General features: G+C 43.8%; 1 protein-coding gene across 1 annotated transcript; it reads right to left on the reverse strand.

Annotated features, from left to right (window-relative positions):
- Positions 1-925: 925 nt before the first annotated feature.
- LOC308167799 (ras-related protein Rab-40B-like) lies at positions 926-3,622 on the reverse strand (the record flags this gene model as incomplete). Its single annotated transcript, XM_080542277.1, has 3 exons — positions 926-2,286; positions 2,716-2,938; positions 3,524-3,622. The coding sequence occupies 3 exons, from the start codon at positions 3,620-3,622 to the stop codon at positions 1,991-1,993; spliced, it is 618 nt and encodes a 205-aa protein (XP_080398403.1). The 3' UTR covers positions 926-1,990.
- Between the last annotated feature and the right edge of the window lie 18,680 nt (positions 3,623-22,302).

A 22,302-nucleotide genomic window follows, 5' to 3' on the forward strand; every position in this document is an offset into this window, starting at 1 on the left:
GACGTAGACTGATGTCAGGCTCCCGACATCCTCTTCAAAGCCAACAGTAATAGCCCCATTCATCCTGTAAGGTGCATACACATGCAGTACAATGCTGTCTTGGGGCATGCCATCGATTTATGTGGCAGGGACAAATGAATGACAAACATGCCATGTTGATGCAGTTTGGGAAATTCTGGTTTTAGGAGTTTTAGACAAGACAATGTCAGTGTTTTTTTTTTCACAAGATGCCTGCTGTTATCATAGAATAGTGGAAATTAAATGTGGTGTATAGTCACCTGAATTAGTTGTATCCCATGAACCCATAGGGGTTGATGTAATTGATTGAGATGTTCATTTCAAATATGTGCAAAACAAGACTGTAATGGGCCAGTCTGTTAAACTCATGAACACTGAGGTTCTCTCTGTCCATGAAGAGCTGGATATCGGGAATGAAGGCCCGTTGAAACTCGGAATCGTTTGAATTCCTGACTGATTCTGCACAGGCCTTCAGGCACAGAGAGAACACAGAACTGAAGGACTGGATCATTCAAATCTGAAAGGGACATCAGCTGTGATACAGCAGACTGTTGTTGCCTCAGAGTGTGATACAGACATTTCAATGACAAAATGTCAATACATTTCAATACTCTTTTACTCATTTACTGTTATTCCTTGTATGTTTTGTTCTGTTACCTTTTCTTTCTTTAGCACTGTAATGTACTCTTTTGCGCTTATTTGTTTTCCTTTTTTAATCTGTTCTTTTGCGCTTTATTGTACAGCACTTTGAGCTGCATTCTTATGTATGAAAGGTTGTTATTATTATCATCAACAGATTTTAATATTCTTAAATAAAATGATAAAGACTAAACATCTTTGTATAGGACAACATGTGAAAAACAAATATTTGAGCCAAGACCATTCCTGTTTGTGAGATTTATTGGAAATCAGTGTATTCATTCATCTTTAATTTCTGCACAAAATAAGTTGTTCATTCAGTGACTGCCTCCTTTATCTTCTGTCTTTGGTGTTGGTGTCGCTCTACATATCATAATCTCTGTCATTGTACATTGAAAACAGATACAAACCAAACGGTAAATAACAGCAATATAGTATCAAACAGCAAATTATGATACAAATCATACAAATACAATGTACAAATGTTTATATATCAAGAATTGCTGGTCAGATAACATTAGCTGAGAGAGCATCCTAAAAACAGACAGAGAGGTTTTCATACAGAAAAACAGATCTATCTCTAGAAAGGCTTGCATCCAACATTGTATTTGAAAGGCAGGGATTCATCGTCACCTTCCTGTCTCAGACCAACCAGGAAGTGTGTTTGTTGTTGGGAAATATAAGCAGGTAAGTACCACAGGAATGCGTCATGCCGTTCACTGCATACACACAGTATCCGAAAGAGTGGAGGAGTGGGATGCACACAATTCATTATTCAGTACACACTGAGTTCATGTGCTATCTATGGAAAACAAAGTTGTTGTTTTTTCTGCAGTAATCTCATTGTCTCATGGATAATGGCTCATGGCTCAGACATGATCTGGTAGTAAAGCCTCCCTTTGGGTCCAGTCCACTAGTATGGTGAAGCTCTCTCTATCTGTTCCATCACATAGATGCTGGAGCCAGTCAGGAGAGGGGTCCAGTGACCCAGTAACCCAAGGTGGAGACGGAGACACCCAGAGACCCATACCACAACCACACTATTCCCTTCAATATGTCGTGACTCCTCCTGTGGGGTGCTCTATACTGTACATAGTGGACTGTACCAATGGTAAGCATCAACACACCTGAGGGTACCCTGATTTATTATGGGAGAACCCAGCACCTCTGGACACCACTCCAACCCAGCTCTCTAGCCACATAGCTCCTGCGAATCCATGCTCTTGTGGGTCTAGGTGAACACAGATTAGCTTCACTGGGAAACAACAGCTTCTCGTCCCTGATATGGCGACTTCCTGTCGTGATGAAGTCCTCCTCCAGGGTGGCAGGGTTGCTAGACTATCTTGCAGCTGTTGCGTGTACAGCTCTGGGCCGGGCTTAGTGGCGGGCGGATGAGTTTTTTTTTCTTTTGCAATGCCCCTCCGGTCCTCTTGGTGGCATTGTGAGTCGTGTTGGCGTTAGCTGTGACGGAGTAGGAGCTCCCGTGCATCATCCTAGCGTTGAGGCCGTTCGCCATGGAGAAAGACTTGAGGTGAGACTTCAGGGCCAGGGGCAGAGGAAGCTTGTCGACATGGTGGACGGGGGTGCAGGAGACAATGGAGCGGCAACACAGGTCCTGTAGGCTCAACACTGAGTGAGAGAGAGAGAGAGAGAGAGAGAGAGAGAGAGAGAGAGAGAGAGAGAGAGAGAGAGAGAGAGAGGGAGAGAGAGAGAGAAAGAGAGAGAGAGCGAAGAGAGAGACAAAGAGAGGGAGGGAGCAAGGGATGAGCCCTTTTTTACAAACACCAATACAGCACCACAAGGGGGCACTCTTGTTTAAGCAGTGAGATCAGTGGAATAGGTATAACAAAGTGTTATGACTCGTGCTCACTGCACATTGCTGAGACTGACCCGTCCCCTCCCATACGTGCATGAATACACACACATGCACACACACACGACCAACACCCACCCATGCACACACACACACACACACACACACACACACACACACACACACACACACACACACAGACACCAACACCCACCCATGCACACACACACACAGTCGTCCCTCACCTTTGTTGGGTCTCCAGAGCCTCTCCATGCCGTGCCTCATCAGCACTATCCTGGCCAACTCGGTGAACGACTCTGTGATGTTGAAGTTACACAGGGGGCTGACCTCGAAGAACGTGACCCCTAACCTCTCGGCGTACACCTGGGCCTGCTCCGTGGTCACCTGACGCTTGTAGGCCAGGTGCAGCCGGTTCCCCACCAGGATCTTTGGCACTCCCGGGGCATGCTGGGAAGACAGGCACAGGAGGAGGTTTGAGGTTGAGGACAGACTGTGAATAGGATGACGTCGCCACCAAGACACTTACTTATGTAAGGACCATTGGAGGCTGGTGGAGGTAGAAATCGGAGGACAGGCTCATCGTAATGCGTGTTTGTTTGTTTATTTATTTGGATCCACCATTAGATACAGCAAATATGCAGTAGCTATTCTTCCTGGGGTCCTCATACCATACTTTCAAACAATTTGTAATCTTAAACACACATACATACATACATACATACGCACTATTATTTACATTTTTTGTTGAAAATGCCTGGAATGAAGAATCAAACACGTACTCAGAGGTGTGTTTTCATTGCTCTGTGTCTAGTAGAAGTGTAACAAAACAATCCCGGAAACAAATGCGCCTGAGTCTGTTATGGTGACATAACATCCCTGTACGTCCAATCAGAGGCATATTAAAGCCACCTTCCTAGTTTTGCAAGGGAAGAATAATTATAATTTTATTGTTTATGTTGTGTCTCAGGTCCCGTGGTAGGTTCAGTTTAAGGGGGGAGGGATGTGATATCCTGGTTAGACTACCTGTAGTACCACCCCACGCCAGTAGGGGAACCCCAGAGGTGTTGGGCGGGAGTTACCTGTTATATAGCCGGGGTCCCAGAGTAAGCCAGGCAGTGCCCGGAGTACCATGCTGTTACCACCTGTTCTTGAATAAAAGGTTAACTTGAATCCTGGATGGCATTCCCATTATTCATTAGTTAGGTTACAGTAACACAAAACCGGACGAAGGTCCAATTCAAAATGCAAATGAAACATTAACTAAATTAATTGGGACACGCAGAGGGAATCTGAGTGCTTTGACAAGAAAAATGAAGGAAATAAAAGCTCTGATGCAAGAGAATGATGTTGAAAATGTTGTCAATCGTATGGATGTGTTCAATACAAATCTCAATGAATTCAAAAGACTTCATAAATCAGTGCAAGTGCTTCACCCTGAGGAGGAGAAAGGGTACGACCAGACGGACTGGTATGAACCAAAAATTAAACGTTTTATGGAATTTCAAGATGAACTTGATGTATGGATACAGGCTGCAATGGATGTTCAACCTAAACACACACCTGAATCTCTGCACCATGATACTGTTGGGCCTCATGACAGTGTCTCACACTGTTTTTTGTTTCTCTACTGTAACATAATCAGGTACATTAATAATAATTATTAATAATTACAATTTACAATACAAATACAACAATTGGGGGTCCCTCAAAAACAAATGTGGACAAAATCACCCACCAAGCCCTCATTCTGACCCAGGAAAAACCCTGGTATGTACTGTATAACATGATAGCCATCTATGAGCAATGCACTGTATATAAGATGATGACCATGGGTCTTTCTGCTGCTGACCAAGGGGCTGAGTCCTGTTGATGGGGCCAATTTTTCTTTTAGAGTCTGTAGGCTACTGTATTTGTTTATTAAGATTTCATAAATATGATATATTGTTTTCTTGTTTTATAAAATGTAAATTATTTTCATTTCTTGTGCTGGTTTATTATGAACAACATGTAAAATTGCAGGAAACTACCACAAATAATTGGGTGGGAGAAAGGGGCTGCCACTGCCAAAACGTGCACCGTTTTGGGTCGCTCCACCGCCAAAAAATCTCACTCCAAACTTTTGGTGAAACTTGGCAGCCCTGTTAATCATGTAGATGTTCAGTAGATCAGTCAAAACTATCTTTTTGGGAGTTTACAAATATTAACAAACAAAAAAGTAACCCTACATTATGCTGGCTGGCTGTTGATGTCATAATGGGTGATCATAGTGGAGTTAGAGTCTTGGGTGTGCCAACATTCTGGAAGACAGGCAGTTGCAGAAAGATGGCACCTTGGTAAGTACTGTATCCACTTGTCTTCCTTATATATATATATTATAACATCTGTGACCAAGCCATTGATTGGATGTTTTTGGGGAAAAAATACAATTCTATCTATTTTGACACTAAACAGAGAATATTCAAGTTGTTCTGTCGGTGTAAATTAACATTCCCAAGACCAAATAATTGGTAAACATGAGTTTCTCATGAGACTTTCCTTAACTTAGGTGGCTGATAAGGTTCAAATGGATAGCTATGTTTTCAGGTTATTTATTATCTGATATGGCCCATACGCAACATTTAGTTTTACTTTGGGCTGACTAGGTAGGATAAGGAGAAGTTTGTATACTTGTTTGGTTACACATGAGTGGATTACTTGAATACTCTTGTTGGCCTCTAATAGTATTTTTTCAACACTGAAAATGTTTATGTATGTAAAGCCTACTGTAGTTGTACTACATAAGCGTCTTTGAGTGTCTAGAAAAGGGCTATTTAAGTCTAATGTATTATTATTATTATTATTATTACAATGAATTTGAGGAACTTGTTGCAGTAATGACACTTCCTCCATCTTTTAGCAATAATAACCATGTCATTTTGACAACCCAGAAAATTATAAATTGTGTTTACATTTTGCTGGGTTGTCATGGTAACATTAGGCAGAGTGACATCATTGGAGGGTTCCAAGGGTGCATTGGGTGCAGGAAGGTCCTGACAGAGTGATGATGTCATATAATGGGGTTGCCAGGTGATATTCTAGAAGGTGAGAGTAGAACAACAGATGGTTTTAGCAGTTGGTACAGAGACACTGAAGAGGTTACGTGAGTACGATATCTTTGGATAAGGATTATGTAACAGGTTGTAAATAGGCTAACTAGTTTGGTGATGGTGAAATTCCTGCTAAAAATGTGAATGTTAGTCTCAGGAATGTGTTCAAACAGCGACATCTACTGGTAGTAGAACATCTATGAAGTGATAATTTATGAAGTAATAATTTATTACTGTAACTTAGTTGGCACTGTGTCTCGGATGTGATGCTGCTGTTGCTGCAGTGTGAACTATTGATGGGTATATAGGCCCTAGACCTCATGGATTTAAAGATGTTTAAAAAATGGAGTCTGGGTGTGGCTGCGCGGGTGCGTGTGTGTGTGTGTGTGTGTGTGTGTGTGTGTGTGTGTGTGTGTGTGTGTGTGCGTGTGCGTGTGTGTGTGTGTGTGTGTGTGTGTGTGTGTGTGTGTGTGTGTGTGTGTGTGTGTGTGTGGGGCGGGGGTCTGGATGTGGCTGCGCGGGTGTGTGTGCGCGCGAGCGCTGACTCCGCTGAGTGTCAAAGTCTAGCTCGTTTATTGTTTGAAAGTGATCCAAAGTGTCAATGCCAACAGAGATTCTTATATAAAGAAGCTTTTTCTTTACAACCCGACGTCCTAGACATATTTTTTGAAGGTAGAAATACGAAAAGGAGAATGGCTTTTTGGCACGTTGCTCCTGCAACTGATGCTTCAATCACAATGTCACGCAATATCAACGTCAGTCACTTTGGAAGTTCAAACAGCCTCACAGTCATCCATGAACTCATAGGGGACAAGTCATTCTATAATAATTATATATAAATATAAAATACGTCATTTCACATTCTCTTCCTTGTTCAGATGTTTGTAGAAAGTTATAGAAATGCCAAATAAGAAGAAGAACCAGGGAGATGACTTCAATGTCCAGTCTGCTGACGACATCACCTTAACCGAATCTCTGGCCCACAGAGCAGAACCCAGAGGTGTGTGTGTGTGTGTGTGTGTGTGTGTGTGTGTGTGTGTGTGCGTGTGTGTGTGTGTGTGTGTGCACGTGTGTGTGTGTGTGTGTGTGTGTGTGTGTGTGCGTGTGTGTGTGTGTGCATGCGTGTGCGTGTGCGCGTGCGCGTGCGTGTGCGCGTGCGTGTGCGCGTGCGTGTGCGTGTGTGTGTGTGTGTGTGCGCGCGCTGAGTAGAGATCAACGTGAGTCTTGTGTGTAAATTACCGGAGAGTCTTGAATTACAGATTTGCGCTTTAAAAATGTGCCTTGACAAGTAAAAGTCTATGGGCTTGACGGCCCGCCTGTATTAATAGAGTGTTTTAACTTTTTAGGTTAAATTATTCACTTTAATTGGTCCCAGAAGGCCTTGCGGCAAGACGTCATAGAAGTTCACAGTTTAGTTTGTTGGTTTTTGAGAAATGCAAATTGTAACGTCCAGAATTAAAGTGAGCATCCAATAACTCGTTTATTGTTTGAAAGTGCTCAAAAGTGTATGCCAACAGATTTTTTAATATAAAGAAGCTTTTGCTTTATAACCCGACGTCCTAGCCATCATTTAGGAAGGTAGAAATACAACAAGGATCCAGATTTTTGGCACGTTGGCACGTTACTTACTTACTTACTTACTTACTTACTTACTTACTTACTTACTTACTTACTTACTTACTTACTTACAACTGATGCTTCGATCACAATGTCGCGCAATATCTATACGTCAGTCACTTTTGAAGTTCAAACAGCCTCACAGTCATCCATGAACTCATAGGGGACAAGTCATTCTATAATAATAATATATAAATATAAAATACGTAATTTCATATTCTCTTCCTTCCGTTTCTTATATCGTAGTCATGAGCATGGGCATGAGCATGGGCACTCAGAGGAAGCTGGAGGAGAAGAGGGAGAAATGGAGGGCCCTCCAGAAATGGAGGGCCGTGGCCAAGGACTCTGAGCTGGAGGCCGAGGACTCTGAGCTGGAGGCGGAGAAGGCCAGGAGCACTCAGAGGAAGCTGGAGGAGAAGAGGGAGAAATGGAGGGCCGTGGTGGAGGCCAAGGACTCTGAGCTGGAGGCCGAGGACTCTGAGCTGGAGGCGGAGAAGGCCAGGAGCACTCAGAGGAAGCTGGAGGAGAAGAGGGAGAAATGGAGGGCCCTCCACTGGCCCAAGTGGAGGGCCGTGGCCAAGGACTCTGAGCTGGAGGCCAAGGACTCTGAGCTGGAGGCCAAGGACTCTGAGCTGGAGGCGGAGAAGGAGAAATGCAGGGCCGTGGTGGAGGCCAAGGACTCTGAGCTGGAGGCCAAGGACTCTGAGCTGGAGGAGGAGAAGGAGAAATGCAGGGCCGTGGTGGAGGCCAAGGACTCTGAGCTGGAGGCCAAGGACTCTGAGCTGGAGGCGGAGAAGGCCAGCAGCGCTCTGGCAAAGGCGGAGTTGGAGAGAGCGAGGGAGGAGGTGGAGGAGTACCGACAGAGAGAGGAAGGCCTCCTCCAAAAGCTCCACGATATGGAGGAAGAAAAGAGGAGCCTCGTCTGTGACAACTCCGACCTGGAGAAGGAGAGGAGCCAGGCCCTCGCTACCCAGCGAGAGACTGAGGGGAGCCTGGCCGGGGTCAAGGCGACCCTCCTGGAGACCGCCAACGCCACCAGGGAGGCAGAAGACCACATCAAGGCCCTGCAGAAAGAGGCCCTGGAGGACAAGCTGGCGGCAGCTGAGAAGGCTCAGGTGCTTGACAGAAAGGTGGAGAAAAGCAGACAGAGAGAGAGAGACCTCAAAAGAAAAGTCCATGTTACGGAGCGGGAGAGGAGGAGTCTTGTCTTGAGCACAAGAGGAGTCTTGAAGGAGAGGAGCCAGGCCCTCGCTGCCCTGCGAGAGACTTCGGAGATCCTGGCCGGGGTCAAGGCGACCCTCCTGGAGACCGTCAACGCCACCAGGGAGGCAGAGGACCACATCAAGGCCCTGGAGGACAAGCTGGCGGCAGCTGAGAAGGCTCAGGTGCTTGACAGGGAGGTGGAGGAAAGCAGACATGTTATGGAGCAGGAGAAGAGGAGTCTTTTCTGTGATAACTCCGACCTGGAGAAGGAGAGGAGCCAGGCCCTCGCTGCCCAGCGAGAGACTGAGGGGAGCCTGGCCGGGGTCAAGGCAACCCTCCTAGAGACCGTCAAAGCCACCAGGGAGGCCTCCAAGAGCACTAAGAAGTGCGCCAAGAGCGCTAGGAAGAGCGCCAAGGACCTTAAGAAGAGCTCCAGCCAAGAGAGCCTGCTGTCCACCAGCTCTTCAGAGATCTGCAACGACACAGTGGATCAGTTCTCCAGGGCCATCCTATCACTGGGACCCGACACCTCCACAGCCTCGGTCACACAGCCTCAGAGGGATGCTAGTGGGAAGAAGAACAAAGGGAAATTCAGGACATTCTGTTCAATGGTGAAGCGCAAGGTAAAACAGAAATATACAGTGAATTTATAAGAGAGCCACATTCCACATAATTTCACATTAAGGAAATGTAATGTAAAGGTAAAGTCTTACCAGTTTATCGTAAAACAACAGACAAGCTATGCATTGTTGTTGTAGGAATACTGGGGTTTTAAGAGATATGTTCTGTCATTGATTCTTCTTCTGTAACAACTGATATAGTGCAAGAGGACCAACCAGGCTGGTGTCCAGCCTCCAGCCCCAGGACAGGAGGACATCAATGATGGTGTCCAGCCTCCTGCTGAAGGACAGAAGGACATCAAGGTAGGTGTCCAGCCTCCAGCCCCAGGACAGGAGGGCATCGAGGTTGGACCCAGAAACACGTCACGACTAGTGCACTGTATTCTAATGGCTCATAGATAGTGTTATTGAATTCTTGCTTACACGACTGCATATTAAGCCTCACAGGAATGTCTTTGCAGGACTCCCAGAGCAAGCAGAGTGGATACAGTATGCACCAGCTCCAGGGGAACAAAGAGTTTGGCAGCGAGAAGAAGGGCTATCTGATGAAGAAGAGTGACGGGTAGGTGGCCTGATGAAGATTGTCAAAAGCCAATCTTTAGTCTAATCCTTGAAATAAGCTTAATCAAGGTCTAGCATACCAGCCCTCTATGGACCATTGGTAACAACTTCATTTGTGGTCGTTGTTGCCACGTTTTCATGTTGCTGCCACATACAGTAGATTAGGTGATAAAAAAGGACAACAATTATTACTTGATATGTTTGTCACCTAGGTTACGAAAGGTCTGGCAAAGGAGGGAGTGTTCAGTAAAGAGTGGCATCCTCACCATCTCACATGCCACAGTGAGTACTACATCACCCATAATCCATAACTACAGCAACGCACGCATGCACACACACACACACACACACACACACACACACACACACACACACACAGAGTGATTTATGTTTCTTCTCTGTAAAGTGGCCATACCACCTCAGGAGGGTGTGGGTGGGTGCAAAGGGTTGTAGATATACCCACAATAAAAGGACTATTGCTTCATAGCATATAGCTTTCATTGGCTAAGCTCATTCATTTCTTAATATTCTCTTCCTGTCATTTAGTCCAATAGGCAGCCAGTGGGACTGAACCTGCTCACCTGTCAGGTCAAACCCACCGGGGAGGACAAGAAATGTTTTGACCTCATCTCCCGTAAGTCACAACACTACCGGTAGTTCTTGACTTGACTCAATTGAAAAGGACTAGGATCACAAACCGGCACAGCACAGTTGAGGAGCTTAGAATGATAAGGTTCTATCTCCGTTTAGGGTAGTTCAGAGATATTGAGCGTCAACGTTTTTACATTCCATTATGTTTTGTGAGATGGAACCTTTGTATTTTATGAATTACTAAGTAAAAAATGTCAACATTTTAAAAATAACACCACACAGGCATTAATAAACACCTAATGGATCAGATTATGTAAAAAACTAAATTTTGACAAAAATGGAGATAGAACCGTATAATTCTAACGTCACGAGTTGATGAGTGAGAGGTCACAGAGGACAACTTAACAAAAAAAAAAACATCTTCTACCTCAACAGTGATTACAGAGACAGTACCAAACTTGGCTAGGAGTTTTTTTTTTACAAAATGTTAATGTTTAGTGTCACAAGAGGTACAGTATGATGTTGCATAAACTAAACTGTGGGTCATCTTTCTCTCTCACACAGTTAATCGCACATATCACTTCCAGGCTGAGGATGAGCAGGAGTTTGTGATGTAAGATACTTACATATTAAAAAATGTATTTTAGTAGCCCAGGCTTTTGTTTAGTTAAACCAACCCTGAGTATGGTTGTGCTTAACCACAGGGTGACACTATTACACAGCTCATCTCAAGAAACATAGATACTGGAAATACCTTTTTTGTCCAAAGATCATGCATATCAGATTTTGTGCAGATCCACCCAGAAACTGGTAATTTTTATGGTGGAAGTGGGCGTGATCAAAACATGAACCATACCATATCAAAACAACTCACTCTCACTGACCCATGTGTGTGTAGATGGATCTCTGTGCTGACCAACAGTAAGGAGGAGGCTCTGAACATGGCGTTCCGTGGAGCACACTCTGTGGAGGACCTGACCAAAGCCATCATAGAGGATGTGCTCCGCATGCCGGGCAACGAAGTGTGCTGTGACTGTGGCGCTGCAGGTAAGCCCAAGTGTGTGTTTGTGTGTGCATGTGTGCGTGCGTGTGCGTGCGTGCATACGTGTCACAGAAAGAGAGAATCCAGCCCAAGACAGAGAAAGAGAGAATCCAGCCCACAGCCCTCATAGGGTTTTCCAGGGGATGATGATATACAATAATATCCCTCTCCCTCAGCCCCATCCCTCTCTTTTTAATATTATTGATGGTTACATTTTGTGAAATGATGCATTCAGCCATACAAATATGGTGTTACAAACTCCTTTGTATACCTTTTGATTAATTATTTGTGATTAATTTGTCTTTGTGTTGTGTGTGTGGTGCCATTATTCAGTGCTTTCAAGGGCACTGTTTCGACTTGATATCAAGTCAAAATGGACCGTGCGCCCTCTTGTGTTTAAATAATGTAACTGCTTTGGTCTCCCTCCACAGAGCCTAAGTGGCTGTCCACTAACCTGGGCATCCTGACCTGTATTGAGTGCTCTGGAATCCACAGGGAGATGGGCGTCCACATTTCCCGCATACGGTCTATTGAACTGGACAACCTAGAGTCTTCCGAGCTCTTGGTATATTACATTTTGCTGTATTTTAATTAGATAATCTTTACTTTACTATCCTGCCTAGAGACCTAGTAACTAGTCGAAATTTAAATAGCTTTTATTAAACAATCATTTTAAGCAGTAGAGACAGTATGCCTGCTCTAAATTATGGAATTGTAGAGGTGGACTTGTGGATGTGTAGTTTTATTTGATTTGATTTGTCTTTTCTCTCTCCTTAGCTGGCCAAGAACATGGGGAACAGTAGTTTCAATGACATCATGGAAGGGAACTTCCTGAGTCTCTCACCAAAGCCCGCTCCGTCAAGTGACATGTGAGTCTCTACATAATCAGATTCCAGTCGGTTGAAGACACTGAGTTCAATATGGTCTGTTGACTTTGACCACTGTCACGTCACTGTAATTGTTGCCAATGCTAGAGGGTCACTTTTAGAATGTTCTTGTCCCACTTTGGACCCCTGCTTTTTACACTGTACTGTGTTGTTGCCAGGTTTCATTTATCATTTGTGTGACTTGATGTGAACGTATTCTAACATACTGTACAGAATGCAGAACCTTTATAGAATACATGCTAAATATGGCAACATCATAGCCATGGAGATTTTAAACACGAAATAGTGTAGAAACCAACTATATTATTTTCTGTGGCAGGACGGCAAGGAAGGAGTACATCAACGCTAAATATGTGGATCATAAGTTTGCCCGTCAGACCGGTGCCACGGTAACGGGCAAGCTGGCCGAGCTGTACGAGGCGGTCCGCTCCCGAGACCTATGTAAGGACATCAAGGTAGGTCTCCAGCCTCCAGCTCAGGAGGATATGAAGGTAAGTATGGATATGAAGGTAAGTGTCCCGCCTCCAGCCCCAGGACAGGAGGGCATTGAGGTTGCCCACGACGATGGACACAGCAGAGGTAAGTCAACATGTAGAACACATCGACCAAGGACATACTAACCATACTAATGAAGTATTCTATTCTGTAGCTATAGGCCTGGTGAAGCTCATATGAACTCTCTCTCCTCTCTCTAGCGGCCAGCCCAGTGACAGCTGTGACGACGCCTTGTGAGGGGAGCGGAGCTTCAAAGCCCAAGAAGCGTTCCCGCCTCCAGCGGATTCTCAAATCTGTGAGGAGCCTTGGCAGCTGCTGTCCATGCAGACAGTCTCCGTCCAACGAGACCCAGTAACCGTCTTCACGACGATGGACACAGCAGAGGTAAGTCAACATATAGAACACATAGACCAAGGACATACGAACTAAACTAATGACGTATTCTATTCTGTAGCGATAGGCCTGGTGAAGCTCATATGAACTCTCTCTCCTGTCTCTAGTGCCCGGCACAGTGGCGGCTGTGACGACGCCTCCAGAGGATGCATCAAAACTTAAATAAAAAAACAAAAATTAAATAATTTGGATTGCATTCCTTTTGCTTGTGCATTTTTCATATCTTATGAACTTGTTATGCTGAAGATTGTGTAACTAGATAAGTGGTCTTAACAATATCATAGCTAGAAGCAACTGCGATTACAGCAACAAATATAGTAGCTAAGCATGTTTACAGCTATGCCTGAGGCAATATCCCAATAGAAATGTAATCATAATAAGAATCATATACAAGAATCATAACAAGACATATAAGGAATCATTAGAAATATACATGAGCTAGAAATGTATTTTGAAGAGGAACCCCCAAGCAACAAGAAACAGGAGAGAAAAAAACGTTACTCGACAAAACAAGGTTCATCAAAAAAGCAGGCTTTGGCTTGGCAAGGGATTGGTTTAAATCACACTCCTGGGCCCGATAACATGATGTGTCCACCACTCCTTAACCAGTATCAGTCAAGCCTGACAATAAACGTGTGTGAGACGGCCCAGCCGTAACATAATACACATGTTGAATGTATTTTACAAGGCAGATGAGGCTAGCAATGAGGTTGCTCCTGTTTTTCATTTCATTTCATTTTTGGCATTTAGCAGACGCCTTATTCCAAAGCGATTTACAATCAATAAATCCTGTTGAATAAGAGAGAGGGGTCAGATGAGGAGGCAGGAGCAATGTTGCCAAACTAGTCAAAAGCGACCAGCGACAAATCTAGCTACTTTTTCTGGTCATTTGGGGAATTACTGTAAAGTATCTAACATATCCCATCACAACAATGATTTTGTACAGTTCAGTATAATATTTGTAGTTATGTTTTTGTTGAAATAATATTCACTCTGTTAGTTTCACACTCAAAAATCCCTCAAACGGTTCACTCTGTCTCAGTCAGTCTCTCACACCCTCTCAGTCAGTTTAGCTAGCTCTCATAACTCAGCTCATTAACCATAATGGCTCAGTCAAAACTTATAGCTAAAAAAATAAATAAAATAAAGTTTGTGAATACGTTAATAGTTAGTTTGTAAACCTGGTCAGCCTTTTTAAAAGAAAATATCATTTAGACTTTCAGTCTACGTTTTTCAGTCTCAACTTTTAGTTGATTACATCATCTAGCGACTTCTAGCTACTTTTGGGAGAGCCAACAGCTACTTCCATTACAAAGGAGTTGGCAACCGAATAGTTGAGGGAGATTCAGATTTCGAATTGTCAGATGAGGACAAGGCAGATAGCAATGAGGTTGCTCCTGTTGAAGAAGAGAGAGAGGGCTCAGATGAAGAGGCAGGAGCAGTGTTGCCAATTTGTTGATCTGGCGACTTTCCAGACCCCCGTGGCGACTTAACTAGGAAGGACTGTGGAGGTAGAGCCGCCGTCTAATGATCGCAAGGTTGACAGATCAGCGGTTCAAGCCCCGGCTGGCCACATGTCGAAGTGTCCTTGGGCAAGACACTGAACCCCAAATTGCTCCCAATAAGCGGGCTGGCACCTTGCATGGTAGCTTGCCGCAATTGGGGTGTGAATGGAAAAGAGCCCCGAAGAGTCGAACTGAAGATACTACACTCCGCAGACGTCCTACTTATTGCGCAGCACTCCTGCTTATTGATCTTTATGAAGACGAAAAATAAGATGTAAAATAGTGCAATACTACGGCAATTAACAAGGCGAGGGAAATTGTTTGGCAAGAAATTGCTGACCGATTAAATGCGTAGGTCATACTAGCCCCAGTTATTGTTATATGTTATTAATAAATGTATTTTAATAAATAAATATTTACTACTGTGGTGATATGAGCAGCAGGCTACACACCGTTATATCGTCACGATGGCATAGTGGTATTGACCACTGCCATGGTATTAATTCGTCATTTTAAAACAGTGGTTCAAATCCCTCTTCTGACACGCTTTTTACTGCATTTCGCTGACTGAATCTAATCTAAAATCTAATCTAAAAAAGTATGTAGGCTATAAAATGATGGTGCAGGCTAATTTACAAGAACTGACACGATTACAATGGTGTTTGAAGCCTTTCTGAGTAGTAAATTATGTTCTTCTAACTGGATCCTGAATTTGGCATAGATAATTTTTTCATATGATTACTGATGGATAGATGATTCACTTAGACAGATATACTGTATATATATATATATATATATATATATATATATATATATATATATATATATTGTAAATCGATTTGCATGAAGGCTTCGGTTAAATGTACAAAAAAACAAAACATGAACCCATTTAGGCCTAAAACGCCTGCTAAAAAACACCTTCTGTAAACAACCTCCTAAAACCTGAGGATTTTCAGAAGAATGTAACAGAATTGTCAACGCTTACTAAAACCTTCATTTCTCAAGCTCTATAGCAGATAGAAACATGGAATAAAAAACAAGCTTACACCTTAAGCTTTTATTTGAACTGACTTGCTTTGACTGAACAGACTGAACTGCTGTCAATAAAATTATAAAATGAATAAAACCAAATCAGACTCAAGTCATCTAACGGTTGTTGCGGACATGTTTGCCGAAGCACTCGATGTGCAGGGGCAAGTTGCACTTTCGGCATCCATAGACCGATGCACCGGCACAGGCCTTAGTGCCAGTCTTCGACAGTGAACACTACCTGCAGACCTTCCTCTTGTCGAATATTTTTTCAGTCGTGCTCCACTGAGGCTCCCACAGGTCCTGAGGCACACTGAGGAGCACTCCTTGCTGTCACAGGGGTGACAAGTCCCTCTGCAAGGGCCTCCAACCACTCTTTGTAGCCACCCTTGTTGCCTCCACTCCTTGCCTCAACAAAATGTTTGTGGCCCCTCCTCCTACTGTACAACGACAGTATCTAGACCCACTAAAACACAGCATGGCTACCATGAATGCTACCTGCCCTTGCTTTGCCGCCTTGAAATATTTTTAACCTAAAAATTGTTGTGTACGCTGCTAATATTTCTTGTCATGTAAGTTCTGCAGTTTTTCGGTGGGGCCTTGGCTAAACTGCAAGCATGAATTAATCAAATCAAATCAAATCTCCTCCTCCACCGGCGTCTCTGGGAGGGAAGGGAGGCAGTGTGTTTCCCTCTGGTGGATTGGGCGGTTTTAGACTGGTTGGGCTGTGGTCCAGGCTAACCAGTCTAAAACCACCATTGGCAGGTATAAAGCTGCCAACATAAATTACATATTGCCCGAAAAAGTATTTCGGCAAAATGTTTGTGGCCTCGATCCCCTCCTCCTGGGGCGCCTGCGGACAGGGCGGGAGGTCTCTCTGGGCATGATGGTGTCTGAATAACGGAGAAGCTCCGGTATTTATATGGTTTTCGCCCCGTGACTTCACGCTCATCGTTGTGACGCAATCGGCCCGTTTTATCAAAACCACTTTGATGTCTGTCACAACAGAGATGACTTGGCTAACTTGTGACACACATCGCTTTCCTAATCCGAAGATTTTTGTGTCCGAGTATATTATTTCCATTTAAAAATAGATGAATCAATTCAAGTTATATATGATTTTATTCTATACAACATGTTTAGTTTGAATGTATTGTCAGTACATTCTAATAATATGGATTACTTTGCGTTTTAGCATCTCAAACCCCCAAAATGTCAGGTGGCGCAAACGTCCTAACAAAGGAACAGATTAACTGTTAAAAGTGGTATTTTAATAATAATATATTCAATATAACATATTGTGGCATGATTTTATGTTTGAAACCTTTCAAATAAACATGTAAAAAAAAAAAAAAAAAAAAAAATGCCATTCTGAAAGGCTAAATGAATTTTTTAAAAGGCTGAGCAGGTTTACAAACTAACTAATTAGACGCTTTTCAGTAATTCCCCAATTGACGAGGAAAAGTAACTAGATTTGTCGCTGGTCGCTTTTGACTAGTTAAGTCGCCATATATAGCGACAAAGTCACCAAGTTGGCAACACTGGGGATGAAGGTTGGACCTCCTCCGTGGCGAGGGCCGAGAAGACTTCATCCACCAGATCGAACGACGTCCCCAGGGGGCTACACCAAGCCTGCCAGTACATCTACACTGCCTTTAAAAAAAAAAAGTTTTCCCAGTCTCAACTTTTAGTTGATTACTTCATCTAGCGACTTCTAGCTGCTTTTGGGAGAGCCAACAGCTACTTCCATTACAAAGGAGTTGGCAACACTGGTTGTACCGAATAGTTGAGGGATGTTCAGATTTCGAATTGTCAGATGAGGACAAGGCAGAAAGAAATGTGGTTGCTCCTGTTGAAGAAGAGAGAGAGGGCTCAGATGAAGAGGCAGGAGCAGTGTTGCCAATTTGTTAATCTGGCGACTTTCCAGACCCCCGTGGCGACTTAACTAGGAAGGACTGTGGAGGTAGACCCGCCGTCTAATGATCGCAAGGTTGACAGATCAGCGGTTCAAGCCCCGGCTGGCCACATGTCGAAGTGTCCTTGGGCAAGACACTGAACCCCAAATTGCTCCCAATGAGCGGGCTGGCACCTTGCATGGTAGCTTGCCGCAATTGGGGTGTGAATGGAAAAGAGCCCCGAAGAGTCGAACTGAAGATACTACACTCCGCAGCGGTCCTACTTATTGTGCAGCACTCCTGCTTATTGATCTTTATGAAGACGAAAAATAAGATGTAAAATAGTGCAATACTACGGCAATTAACAAGGCGAGGGAAATGGTTTGGCAAGAAATTGCTCACCGATTAAATGCGTAGGTCATACTAGCCCCAGTTATTGTTATATGTTATTAATAAATGTATTTTAATACATTTATATTTACTACTGTGGTGATATGAGCACACACCGTTATATCGTTATATCGTCCGTTATATCGTCATGATGGCATAGTGGTATTGACCACTGCCATGGTATTAATTCGTCATTTTAAGACAGTGGTTCAAATCCCTCTTCTGACACACTTTTTACTGCATTTCGCTGACTGAATCTAATCTAAAATCTCATCTAAAAAAGTATGTAGGCTATAAAATCTTTTTTTTTTTTTTTTAATAATGAAAACTGAATTGAATAGAATTCAATCTGTCAAATACAATTCAGTTTGTGCTCAGATTCAATTCAATCAATTTTCTATTCAATTCAATTCGATTAATTCAATTCAATCTGTCAAATACAATTCAGATACCCAGTAGCTGGCGGCAGCTGAGAAGGCTCAGGTGCTTGACAGGGAGGTGGAGGAAAGCAGACAGAGAGAGAGAGAGACCTCAAAAGAAAAGTCCATGTTATGGAGCAGGAGAAGAGGAGTCTTGTCTGTGACAACTCCGACCTGGAGAAGGAGAGGAGCCAGGCCCTCGCTGCCCAGCGAGAGACTGAGGGGAGCCTGGCCGGGGTCACCTCCACAGCCTCGGTCACACAGCCTCAGAGGGATGCTAGTGGGAAGAAGAAGAAAGGGAAATTCAGGAAATTCTGTTCAATGGTGAAGCGCAAGGTAAAACAGAAATATACAGTGAATTTATAAGAGAGCCACATTCCAAATAATTTCACATTAAGGAAATGTAATGTAAAGGTAAAGTCTTACCAGTTTATCGTAAAACAACAGACAAGCTATGCATTGTTGTTGTAGGAATACTGGGGTTTTAAGAGATATGTTCTGTCATTGATTCTTCTTCTGTAACAACTGATATAGTGCAAGAGGACCAACCAGGCTGGTGTCCAGCCTCCAGCCCCAGGACAGGAGGACATCAATGATGGTGTCCAGCCTCCTGCTGAAGGACAGAAGGACATCAAGGTAGGTGTCCAGCCTCCAGCCCCAGGACAGGAGGGCATCGAGGTTGCCCACGACGATGGACACAGCAGAGGTAAGTCAACATGTAGAACACATAGACCAAGGACATACTAACCAAACTAATGAAGTATTCTATTCTGTAGCTAAGGCCTGGTGAAGCTCATATGAACTCTCTCCTCTCTCTAGCGGCCAGCCCAGTGACAGCTGAGACGCCTCCTTGTGAGGAGAGCGGAGCTTCAAAGAAACAGAAGCGTTCCCGCCTCCAGAGGATGCTCACATCTGTGAAGAGCCTTGGGCTGCTGAGCTGCGGTCCAGGCAGACGGCCTCCGTCCCCCCAGTAACCGTCTTCACGACGATGGACACAGCAGAGGTAAGTCAACACATAGAACACATAGACCAAGGACATACTAACTAAACTAATAAAGTATTCTATTCTGTAGCTATAGGCCTGGTGGGCCTGGTGACTCTCTCTCCTGTCTCTAGCGCCCGTCCTCCAGAGGACGCTCACAACTGCAAACAGCCTTGGCCGGAGCTGCTGTCCACCGTGAATAAAAAATAATTTGGATTGCATTCCTTTTGCTTGTGCATTTTTCATATCTTATGAACTTGTTATGCTGAAGATTGTGTAACTAGATAAGTGATCTTAAATATCATAGCTAGAAGCAAGTGCGATTACAGCAACAAATATAGTAGCTAAGCATGTTTACAGCTATGCCTGAGGCAATATCCCAATAGAAATGTAATCATAACAATAATCATATACAAGAATCATATACAAGAATCATAACAAGAATCATGTACAAGACAAGGAGTTGTGTTAGCCACATAAAGAAAATACATATCTAGAACTGAATTATGAAGGTTACTATGGGATTAGGTTAGACTAGAGAGAGAAGGAATGAGGATTGTGTTACAAGCAATATCCCCCTACCTGGTCGTACCCTTAAATGTCCACTAGATGGCAGGCATGTATCAGCATAAAGCAGGGGTCTACAACCTTTTTTCATCTGAGAGCTACTTTGAAAAAATGTAAGTGGCCGAGAGCTACTCATATCTTATTACTTACATTCATTCACATAACGAATTATTTTATCTTTTTGTCTCTTTCAAAAAATATTGTGCATGTGTGTAATAAGTGTGTTGACTCATTCCTACCCTTAGTGAGATGACTGTCACTGCATGGAGTCTACTACAGTTGTGTATGCTGGAGTGTATCCACTTACTTAGGTTCACTCTTATAGAGTCATTTAAATGGTCATCTGTCAGGCTTGTTCAGAATGTAGATTTCATTACATTCATATCAGAAAAAGCTGATTCGCAAACGTATGTAGACAAATAAAGCAAATACTTTCAGGGCTGCTTGGTGAATATTCTTATAGTTGTCTGGGTCTACCAGGCTCCAGAAATGTTGTGAATGTTGTTGCGATTGTAGCTGGACATTATTCTGGAGATTTAACCTCCATCTCCATCTCTACAGGATTGACACTGAACAGTTCATCTATCTGCTCTCAGTGTTTCCCCTAGGTTTGCTGCCTTGGGGGGGTGGCATGGACTGTGGCATGGAACCCCCCCCTCGGTGATGATAACTCAGCATTAAGGGTTGGTTGGGGGTAAGACCCTGCGACATACCAGCGTCATGTCCAGGGGGTGTACTTGTACATCAAGCCGCCTCACGCTACAGAAACAGGAAAATCCTGCCCTATGGGCCATTAGGCTCGAGAACCATCTGTTCACAAGGCTACTTATGTGGTCTTGATTACCTGTCCACTTTCTCACCTGGTTCTTGCTGTCTCTCTCTCTGGTGTGCCGACACCATCCTGCTCTCTCTCCTTCTCTCCCTCTCTATCCTCCTCTCTCCCTCTTTTGCTGTCAACCAAAAGGCAAACATAACGGTGCCGCATCAATATGCCGACAGACCGTTGTGCCGACAGCCCTCCCTGCATGTGAATGCTCTCCGCTTCTCTGTTACGGTACATGTGGGAAAACTAGGGTTAGGTTTAGGTGCTACGTCGACTTGGTACATGCTGGCATGTCTAACCCTAACCCTAATCCTATCCCTAACCCTAACCCTACCCCTAACCCTAACCCCAACCCTAACCTTAACCGTAGCACCCTAGCACCTAACCCTAACCCTAACCCTAACCTTAACCGTAGCACCCTAGCACCTAACCCTAACCCTAGTTTTCCCACATGTACCGTCTTGTCAGCTCTCGCAGAAATCCGCTAATAAACTGTCGGCATCGTGGTCCGTCGGCACAGCGGGTGGCCCCCAACATAACAACCAGAGTATTTATAATCTAATAAGAGGTATAAATTGATCCATATCAATTAATAACATTATTATAATTGAATATTGGATTGCTGTGGGCAATGCAGTCAGATAATGTCATTTTGACTTTACTCTCACCTGAAAAAAAATCGTATGTCCATCTATAAAAAACAGACATTTCCAATGCTTCAATCCACTGTCCATGTACTGTAAATATGCCATTATGGTATTACCATGAAACCCAATTCTAGCAGAATAAGAAAGATTGTATATCTACTTTAAGTAAAATAATAAAGTGCATCCAGTTAGCTCTTTAGCTGGCAAGTGTGCAGCAGACTAGCTCATCTAATCACCTCTGAGCTAGCTAGTTAGAACAGGAGACGAAAGGAGACCAGAGGGAGAGAGAGGCAGAGAGAGAGAGAGAGAGAGAGAGAGAGAGAGAGAGAGTACCCGTTCCCAGAGTCCCGTCTGTCTGAGCTCTCCCCCCTCCCCGGGTGGCACCCCCCCCCCCCCCCACCTGCCCTCCTCCATCATGACCACCAGAGGAAGCAGTCGCCCCAACGGCACGCTGCCCCAGACCAAGATCTGCCAGTTCAAACTCGTGCTTCTGGGGGACATGGCTGTGGCCAAGTCCAGCTTGGTTCTGCGCTTCGTCAAGGGCCAGTTCGACGAGTTCCAGGAGACCACCATCGGAGGTAAGGGGGAGGAGGGGTTTGGTTTGGTTTGTTTATTTGGATCCACTATTAGATACAGCAAATATGCAGTAGCTATTCTTCCTGGGGTCCTCATACCATACTTTCAAACAATTTTTCATCTTAAACACTAAAATACAGACAATACACTTCCATAACATTCATACATACATACATACATTAGCTCTATTATTTACATTTAACCACTACGCCAGCCAGACCGCTGTGATGACAGCAATGCAAGTTGAGACAATTACTTCTTTTTTTTTTACACTCTTTTCTTTATTGATCTATCGATCTATCTATCACACTTTCAAAATATCAAGTTATCTATCACACAATCAAACTATCTATCGATCGATCACACTTTCAAAATATCAAATTATCTATCTTTCACACAGTCAACCTATCCATCTATCTATCTCGTGTGAAGTGGGAACTAATATTTCCTAAAAGAGGAACTGTCGTTCGGGATGTAGTTTCC

Source organism: Nansenia antarctica (genome assembly GCF_963989245.1).
Source record: "Nansenia antarctica genome assembly, chromosome: 11".
NCBI lineage: Eukaryota > Metazoa > Chordata > Actinopteri > Argentiniformes > Microstomatidae > Nansenia > Nansenia antarctica.